A 9,377-nucleotide genomic window follows, 5' to 3' on the forward strand; every position below is an offset into this window, starting at 1 on the left:
AAAAAAAAAACGCCAAATAAATTGATGGGACAAAACCTCGTGAACGTTTTATAATTATTGAAAATTGGTTAAGTTTGTTAAATTTAATTTTTTTTTCTTTCTATTTTTTTTTTTTACAGCAGTAAGGCAAAAAGAGTTTGAACTTGGATCTATGCATGTAGACTACTTTTAACCATCAGTTACATGCATTAACATGTAGGAAATCATAGGGTAATATAATGCTATAGCGCAAAATAGCTTGGTTATGGTATTTAGCATATTGTGCAAATTCAAACAATGTATGCTTGGTAGTAGTTTGGAGTGTATTAAAACAGACTGGGGGGCTAGAAAGCACCGGGGACGTATCTGTTTGACTGGAGAAGAGCCATAAACTCCTGTTTCCTCTTGATCTGGCCCATCAGCTTGATGCTCATGACCAGTAGAACAATCTGGAACAGGAGAAGAGGAGAGATCAACAAGGGTTGGATCATATTCGAGAATTAAGATCCATATTGTAGACATACCCAGAACACTGCACTCCCAAACTGTATCGCCATCCCCAGGGAAAACGCGAGCTTCAGCTCAGAGACGTAAATGGGTAAACATGGCTGCGGAAGGAAAGAAGAAGAGAATCTTAGCATGTTGAAAGTTTTCATTTAATTAAACATCAAATCTGTTTCCTTTCTAAGCAGCATTAATGATTCTTTTGTTTACCTCTTGATAAACATACTGGTTCTTCGGAGCTCCCAGTGTGGCGCTGCCTCGTAGTCGAATCTACAGAGGAAAGCAAACTGCTGAAGCGCAAAAATCACCAAAAACAAATACAAGCAAGATAAAGGATGATGGCTGAAAGATGAGTGTCGGTAGAAAACCAGCGATCCGGACATTTTACGACTCATATTCAGTTTACATTGATGTAGATACTCACACATTTTCCAGGGTACTGACAGTTACAGGATGGAGGAATGGAAGCTCCCCAGTCTTTGTAGCCTTCAACCAGACCACAGCATTCAAACTGCAGGCGACACACACACACATAACACACACCCAACATGTTATCTCTTAACTCTGTGAATATTGTTCCTGTTTGAGTGTTTTGCGTGTGAAAACCTGCTGTCATATCCAGATGTTTATAGTGTGAAACATTTCCAAACATTATCTGCTTACTTCTTCTTGAATACTGTACAGCAGCGTTCGGTTGGCTTTGTTCGTTGCACTCAGCGGCATCATGGCGAGGAGTTTGGACTCCTCCCTGGCGACGCGTTTCTGAGGAGGACGTAGGAAGGGAAGTTCGTTAGACTCCGTTCATACAGATTACACAAAATAACTAATTAAATCATGATTTGATGATATTGAGCGACTGAAATAGCGAACCTCGTATACGTCTTGGTAGCTCAGCGCCGTTCGGACAATGATTGTCTGGCTGGCTGCAGCCATCCCGGCCGCATACTGCAAACACACACACAGAAGAAGAGCGCAAGTCAACAACAAGAACACAAGAACTGTTAAAACTGTTTTGCAGAGCAGGTTTTTTTGTTGTTTTTTTTTTTACCAGGATCAAACACCATCTCTTCCCCTTGACGGCCCCGAACACACCGAGCACCGAGAGCAGCAGACAGCCGATCTCTATGATGTACATGATCACCACAGACATACTGGACACCATCTAGGGGACGATCACAGACTGATGAATGTTCAGGAGAATAGATGACAGTCATTGATGAGGTGTTCATTTACACTCGTAAAATTAGTTTTGTCGTGCTTCCAAATATGTATTTCCACGACAGCGTGCCGAAGAAAGAGGTGAAAGGTCACGGCCGCCTCCAGAACCACGTGCCAAAGCCTGTGAAGATAATTCACTGTCTTGCCCAAGGACACTCCAACAGTGACATACTTCCCCAACACATGAGGTCTTCCATGCAGAGAACAGACAACAATATATTAAAAAAAAAGTGCTGCTGTGGCACGTTCAGGCGGTATTGATAGAAAACCAAGCAGGGCCATGCATTAATAATTCCCCAGCTGCCCGTCCCTTGAAGCCGGAGTTATTTCTGTCTCCGATAAATATTTGCTCGCCCTGAAACTATTTCCATCCAGTCAGAAAAGCATCCGTCAGTCTTACCTTGCCGGTCTGCATGAGGTCTCTGTGCCACGCCACTGTCATGGTCAGCATGAAGAAGCACAGCGCCTTTTGGATTAAAGGAAAACACACATCTGTCACGATGGCAGGCCACAGGGATGACACACTTAACACTGTCTTTAATCAGAGAAACCAGGACACTTCATTTACAGAGTTGCTGTCAGTGGAAATTCTATATAACTGCATTAAAAAGCATCATCTGGGCTGTTTTGAATGAATAAACTCAAAGATGATGACAATGTCTTAAAGGAGCAGGAGATCATGATGGAGCACTGAACCAGACAGAAATACTTCAAAAAATATAGAAACAAGGCTTTACAGCTGAGAAACAACACTATAGATAAAATAATCACATTTAAAAATATTATTTACTTTATTTTAAAATTACATTTATGTATTTTTTTTAAAGATGCAAATAACTACATCACAGTGACGTCTTTGCTCATCAATCCCGTCACTTCTTTGTTTACCGCTTTGTCAAATATTGTGAGGAAAAAGCACTGCAGACACTGCAACGCCGTGCACGCCGCTGCATGCGAGCCAGATTATAATCTAGGGCACGGAGCTTGTTGTGGCTTTAAGGCTGACAGATGTTTTGACAATCTCAGCAGCTGATCAATCACCAGTCCCCAATAAATTCCCTCTGGAAAAAAAAAACCAAGCGGAGCAGGCCTCTCTTTCGGGGGGTGAAATTCAGAATTAAAGGCGTTGAAATGTTCACCGACCATATGCACGGCGTTCGCGAAGATGAAGGGCCTCTTCAGGCTGGTTTTGTCCGCCACGACGACCACCGCGCTCCGCTGCATGCTGCTGCCTCCGCTGCGGCGCTCCCAGGCTCCGCGACGCCCTTCTTTACATGGAGACGCCGTCCGGGCTGAGGTCCGCTGCTGCCGCGGCGGCTGGATGTAAGGGCATCTGCGCGCGCGGGACGCAGTGTGCGGGCGCGCACGCGCCGCATCCGCAACCAGCGAAGCGCGTCACCGCGGGAGGCTGCGCGGCGTTCAGGGGCATCCGGAATTATCCGCGTTTATCTCATATGGGGAATCAAATGATGAAATAATGACCAGTAATGTGATAATAGCAATGTAAGAAAGATAATAATGTAATAATGCAACGTAATAACTTTCCAATAATCGATGAAAGAGTGTTGTAATAGATGTCTCAAAGACTACTAGTATTTTAAGAAAAACAGCCCTATTTTATCTATTTTACATTATTGGCAAAATGTTTTTACTATAACAGACATAGTATTGCATTAGAATAGGGATGTTATAACATTATGGCCTTTATTGATAAGAAAAAGGCCATAATTGTGACATTATTGACATGTATTATGTGACTGGCCATTGTGACATTATTAGTTGTAACAAGGAGTTGGCACATTTTTAGGGGCCTCAATTTTTCCTGTTATTGATTATTAGTGATTATGAAGTTTAAACCATTTTAGATGTCGCACTTTGAAGCAGTTTGACCTTGTTTCACCTTTCAAACTAGTTTTCTTTGCCCCCTTTTAGATGTTGTTGATCAGCTGTGTAGCACTTTTCCACCATAGGTTTGCGATTTGGCAATTTCTCATACAGTGACACAGTTAAATCTGCATCACACACACTAATAATTTAACTGAATATATTGGACAGTTTGGTTTGGTAAATAAACGTATTATTGAACATTTCAGGGATCTCCTTGTATGTAAACTACCTTAAGTTGCCACATTCCTATGCAGGAAGGTTACACCTGCTTTTTTTCTGAAGACAAAGCCATTCTTCTTTCTGTTTACAGTGTGACACGCTGCCTGCATTTCCCAGGATCCAACAGTGGCGATGGGGCTGGGCTACCTGTGTGGAACAGGAAGGGCAGGTTTCTATTGTCGCCACAGGTGCGGTGCAGAGGGAGCGAGAGGCAGCAGGAACAGGAAAAAGCCGAGAAGTAAAGGACACGTTGGAAATAAAAGGATTGGAAGGGTCAGGTGGGGGCAAACATGCTGACACGTCTGTGAAAGAGCAGCAGGTGGATCAGACAGCAACCTGGACCATGGAGAGGGATCTTGTGCAAGGCCATCGAACATAAGGAGAGAATTTTCACTTTGTCAAGCAGAGCCTCTGCACTGGGACCAACAGGATGGGATTTGTATTCATGCTGAATTTTGCTGTGATGCTTTAAGTGAGTCATCACCTGAGGAGGCAGTTTTCTGCAGAAGACAGAGGACAAAAAGGAAAACATAGCAGTTTGGCTCTTCTGGCCTGTGTCTTTATAGAAGGACTGTGCTTTCCCAAAGACTAACATTTAAACTGAGTGACTGAATTAAGCTTTCAAGTATTTTAGGAGCTCAATTTGACATCTTTGCACATTTGTCTTACAACTCCTAACTGGTTTTGCAGGCTACACATAGGTTAATTTAACTAAACACACTCTGCTGTTGCAAATATTTCCTGCTGATCGACTCAAAAGAGAGAGGAGCATTTTTTTCGCAATTGTTTTGGAAGAGTTTTGGGTTTTTTTCCTTCCCTTGATTGAGTCTTTATCGAACCAGAGAGATAACCAGCATTCTTCTGCCTGAAGGGTCCAGCATTCCTGGTGATCTACAGTACAGGAAGGGTCACGTGTGCACATTGTCAGAAACAGACACACACTCTGCTGGTACTGTACCTCCACCATGCAGACATCAGGACCTGAACTTGATGACTGCTTCGATTTCCTGTTTAAAATCATCCTGATCGGAGACTCCAATGTGGGAAAGACCTGCGTGGTTCAGAATTTCAAGTCAGGGATCTTCTCTGAGAAGCAGCAGAACACCATCGGGGTGGATTTCACCGTGAGGACTGTGGACATCGAGGGGAAGAAAGTGAAGGTGGGTTCTGTGTGTGGTTCTGTTTCAGTGTACACATTGGAGTCGCAGAGGAAAAAGGAACATTGCTGTACTGATTTATCCAATCACAACTGAAACAAACATCTCTGAGCCAAACTGTTCCTCAAAGTACTGCTGGAATCAAAGCATCTGGGTTGGTGGAGGATATATCTCAACTTTTCTCTTAAAATACATGATAAGTAGTAATCTTTTCATAATAGACAGCATGGTTGGAGGCTGGAAGTACAAAGCACCATACAGTGAAAATCCTGTCCATGTTTGTCAAATGAAAAACAAGATCTTAGAAAAAGATCTGGGTAAGATCAAAAGCTTCACTTCCTTTGCCAGGAGATGACTTGAAGCTGCCACTTTCTTGCCAGCCATTGATTTCAGTGACATTGTTTATTTGAAAGCCTCTGCCAACTGGTTCATCATTATCAGCTTCGTTTTATCAATGAGTCAGTCTCTGGATCGCTGCCCTGATGTTTTTCCTCCTACATGTCATGTAGTTTGCTCAGTTACGGCCTGGGTTCCCCGGTCGATCTTACCAACAGCATACCTTCAGTATGTATCGAACTGAATCTTTAACCTGCAACACTTTACAACTCTGTCAAAAATGAGTGAACCAGTGAGTTTGACTTCACTGGCTCAAGCATTTTAACCTGCTCCATTCGGCACCTCACTGATCTTATTGAGCTGTGCAGAAACGGTTGTGTTATTGTGTGAAACTGGTCTATTGAGAAACAGACCTCATGTCTGACTGTAAGAATCTGGCTCCACAGCGAGGCGTCCTCTGGCTCCCGAGTCACTCGGTGAGTCCGGAACAGGTCAGACCAGCTGCTCACATGAAGAACTGGTCGCTCAGGTTTTTCTGCCCGAGCTGTGAACAAAATAAAACACACTCGGAATGAATTCTTTGCCTGATGCTCGATGATGATCAAGCAAGAAAAGGAAAAGAAAATGTTTTCTTGATAGTGGTTGTTCTTCTACGCTCTAAAAGTTCTTACATTTTTTTTGTCAACACTACCAGTTATAGAGTTTTTGATTGTCTGTGTTGATAGATACACACACTGATGTCAAGGGAGAACAGTCAACAAACAACACTTTAACAGGGTGATGTGTTAGTATTCACTTTTGACATTTGATTTTTCTTTTTCATTAGTTTTGCATCTCATTATCACTGGGAATGTACCTGTAATCCGCGACTCGCTCACCCACACACAAACACAAACACACCTGCACTTCCTGTTTTGTCATGAGTCCAAAGATTAATTGCATGCCTTATTTTATCAGATATGTGATTAAGTGAATCTCTTAAGACCAGGACAACATCTTCAAACCGTTTTAGAACATCAGTATGTCTCTATTGAAAGTGAACGCAACATGTTACTAAAGGTACATTTAAATAGGTTTCATTTAGTGGTAAATCAGCTGTTATTAAATACGATCAACACCATTTACAGGTAGAATAATAAGGAAACATTTGTTTTCTTGTTTTTCTTAGTAAATCACAATGCACTGAATGAAATAAGTTGAAGGCAATAAGCAGGTTTTCAGTTATTACAACAATGGCTCAAGTTTCAGAACTTCAACTGAAAACGTTTTGTGTCAAGCCTGGAGCTGTTTGACACTCAGGATACTCTTTACATTTTCTTTTCCATGTCTCATGTGCTGCCTTGAGCACAGTGACGTTTCCATTGCATTTTGGGGCTAATTAACCTTTTTTTGTGTAAAACTACTTTATTTGAGAACAATTTCTTAAGCTAATGTAAGAAACTCATAGTTTAAACATGCATCACACATTTTGAACTGCTGCACAAAAAGAACTTTTAAATTCAATACTTTAATTTATTCATTTATTCATACAGAATTGTTTTCCTAGAGGAAGGACAGTAATCCAGCATCCCTCTCTTTTTTTATTTTATTATTATTATTTTTTTAAAGCTTATTATACATCTACACACTAGATTCTGCTTTACTGGTATGCTGATATTCATACAATTGAAGGTTTAAGTGTCTTTTCACAGCAAGAATTGTGAAAAAAGTGGAGTTTTGTCACGATTACCTGACAGGGTGAAAACAGTCACAGAGGTGTTTGGTTGTTGAGTTTGAAAGGTTGCTATGGCTGTTGTTACTACCTGAGCTTCGTCTGTTGGGTCCTCAGGGTGTTTTTCTGCTGACAGAGTCTGGGATCTGTTCCTCAAGTGTCTTTTGTTTACTGAAATATATGTCTTCAGGCCAAAAGGTTCAAACCTCATGTTGCATCTTAACCTGTTAAATATGGTGACACTTTCTAATTTCTGTTTGTGCCTGTGTGTCCACAGATGCAGGTGTGGGACACGGCCGGCCAGGAGAGGTTTCGCACCATCACCCAGAGTTACTACCGCAGTGCTCACGGCGCCATGATTGCGTACGACGTGACGCGGAGCTCGACCTTTGACTCGGTCACCCACTGGATCAAGGAGGTGGAGCTGTATGGTGCCGCCAATGTAGTTCTGGTTCTCATAGGTGAGTGTGGATGACACCTGGTAATGAGAAAAGACTCAAATTTAAACTATTGGGTTGAAATTTTTCCGTTTCTCTCTCTGTTTAGGTAACAAATGTGACCTTGAGGACGAACGGCAGGTTCAGTTTGAGGCAGCCTGCAATCTGGCAAAGGAGAAAGGCATTCTCGTCGCTCTAGAAACATCTGCAAAGGTAGCGACAGGATCCATTCACGCAAAATACATCCAAGTGTTATGACTGTGGGCTAAAGCTTTCGTTATTTGTAGGAGAGTCAGAATGTGGAAGAGGCTTTCGTGATGATGGCCAAAGAGCTGCTCCTTCGGAACGGCCATGGCGTTCAAAGTGGAGGCTTCGAGAGCTACACCACGCCCCGGATGCTCCTCCGATCCAACTCCCGACCCGTCAATGGCTCCATTCCTTCCTACACAGCACCAGAGAAGAAGTCCTGCTGCTGAACTGCATGACGATCGGATGAGAAAGACAGCGATGGACTCTTTTAATCATGAACTTTCAAAAAGAATAATGGATTATTTAGAGAGAGAAAAAAAAGAATGTGGATGAAGAGCGTGGCTTGCAGAGACAAGAAGAAGCTGAAAATGTTGAAAAGTATTGAATTGTTAAGTCAGTGCAGTTTTATCTGACATACAGCAGCATTATCGATGTCATGTTTTTGATGTCAGCTGTAGCTGGACTGCTTTTGTCGACTTGACATTTATCAACGTGGCAACGTCACGCTTTCTGGTTTTGAAGTTTGCACTAAGAAAAGTCATCCAAACTGAAATAAGATGTTATTTCTTACCACGACAATTACAATGCAGCTATACAAGTTTGCCCTACTGCTGCATATTTAGTCAAAATCCTGTTAACATTCTTTATTCTTCTGACATATGCTTTTATAAAAATCAAAGAGAAGACTCTGAGTATTTCACTCAAGTGAGCGCTTGTGGTGCTACTGTGACGAGTTCTGGATGATAATATCTCCCAAAACCTGCTGAAAGCCAAAACACTGTGAATTTAACATGTTTGCTTGAACGTTTTCTCCTGTCGATGACATGTGAAACGATATCTCACTGTAATTATAAATGGTTATGAGGATGTTTCTTTCTGTTTCTTTTTGTTTGTGCAATTTGAAAAGGAAAGGAGTGTTTTTCTTACTATGTGCACTAAATCACAGCACCACAGGAGGGAGACAATCATATACAACATGCATGTAAACATAAGTGCATGTTGAAAACTCATGCATGCACTCCCCGGTCTCTCATCCCAGAACCCCCCATAGCTCCACTCATTCATCAAGGCTGTGTTCCGAGAACTTGCTGGGGCCTGTTTGGACAGCAGGAAGCAGAAATTGGCTGAAGCTTCCTCTGCTGCCACCCTTCGGTCACTGGGTGGCGCTGTGCTGTCACAAATAATCTGGAGATTCATTGGCTTGAATATCATGGAGCTCAACAGAATTAAAACATCACTGGATGGATGGAAATGAAGAAGACTTCACTGTGAGCTGACAAGCTGAGTCTTGTTTTGTGTTTGATGACAAACACGAAGAAACACCAGATGAATCTATGCTGACTGGTGCTTTCTGGCATCAGAACAGTCAGTGTGTGTCAGTATTGACTTGGTTTTATGGTCCTTGAACAGTCAGAATCTATTAACAGGGAAGAAATCAGCTGTTGTCCTTTGTCAAAAATCCTCACTAGAGGATAATACCAAATGTTAGAGACAAATCCTCTAACATTTACTACCTTTCGTCCAGAATGTGATTTATTCATTCACTGAGAGCAAGAAATTACTATTTTCTAATATTGATTGGATTTAGGTTTGTCTTGGGTCTCAGTATATTTCCTCTTCATGAATAAGAATGCAAGATAATTTATTAAAATATTCAGAAAAAAGTGACAGTGTTCAGTG

The 9,377-nt window shown here is 41.9% G+C and overlaps 2 protein-coding genes across 2 annotated transcripts; one reads left to right on the forward strand and one right to left on the reverse strand.

Moving 5' to 3' along the window:
- Positions 1–116: 116 nt before the first annotated feature.
- LOC115403923 (tetraspanin-8-like) lies at positions 117–2,970 on the reverse strand. Its single transcript, XM_030112987.1, has 9 exons — positions 2,845–2,970; positions 2,102–2,167; positions 1,532–1,645; positions 1,354–1,428; positions 1,147–1,245; positions 908–994; positions 694–753; positions 504–587; positions 117–428 (listed from the first exon to the last, which is right to left on the reverse strand). Exons 1-9 carry the CDS (start codon positions 2,923–2,925, stop codon positions 324–326), a joined length of 771 nt encoding a protein of 256 aa, XP_029968847.1. The 5' UTR covers positions 2,926–2,970; the 3' UTR covers positions 117–323.
- A 1,030-nt stretch (positions 2,971–4,000) lies between these two features.
- LOC115403924 (ras-related protein Rab-19-like) lies at positions 4,001–8,580 on the forward strand. Its single transcript, XM_030112988.1, has 4 exons — positions 4,001–4,967; positions 7,289–7,472; positions 7,558–7,661; positions 7,736–8,580. Exons 1-4 carry the CDS (start codon positions 4,773–4,775, stop codon positions 7,922–7,924), a joined length of 672 nt encoding a protein of 223 aa, XP_029968848.1. The 5' UTR covers positions 4,001–4,772; the 3' UTR covers positions 7,925–8,580.
- Positions 8,581–9,377: the final 797 nt, after the last annotated feature.

This window comes from Salarias fasciatus, chromosome 17, assembly GCF_902148845.1.
Source record: "Salarias fasciatus chromosome 17, fSalaFa1.1, whole genome shotgun sequence".
Taxonomy (NCBI): domain Eukaryota; kingdom Metazoa; phylum Chordata; class Actinopteri; order Blenniiformes; family Blenniidae; genus Salarias; species Salarias fasciatus.

What these genes read in the sequence shown, in the direction of transcription:
- LOC115403923 (XM_030112987.1), bottom strand. Translation starts at nt 2,925, where the DNA reads ATGCAGCGGAGCGCGGTGGTCGTCGTGGCGGACAAAACCAGCCTGAAG. An exon ending in GTCAGTACCCTGGAAAATGT is followed by an intron (nt 754 to 907) that starts GTGAGTATCTAC and finishes TTTCCTCTGTAG; the next exon opens with ATTCGACTACGAGGCAGCGC. An exon ending in TTGGGAGTGCAGTGTTCTGG is followed by an intron (nt 429 to 503) that starts GTATGTCTACAA and finishes CTCCTGTTCCAG; the next exon opens with ATTGTTCTACTGGTCATGAG.
- LOC115403924 (XM_030112988.1), top strand. Translation starts at nt 4,773, where the DNA reads ATGCAGACATCAGGACCTGAACTTGATGACTGCTTCGATTTCCTGTTT. An exon ending in TCGAGGGGAAGAAAGTGAAG is followed by an intron (nt 4,968 to 7,288) that starts GTGGGTTCTGTG and finishes GTGTGTCCACAG; the next exon opens with ATGCAGGTGTGGGACACGGC. An exon ending in TGTAGTTCTGGTTCTCATAG is followed by an intron (nt 7,473 to 7,557) that starts GTGAGTGTGGAT and finishes CTCTCTGTTTAG; the next exon opens with GTAACAAATGTGACCTTGAG.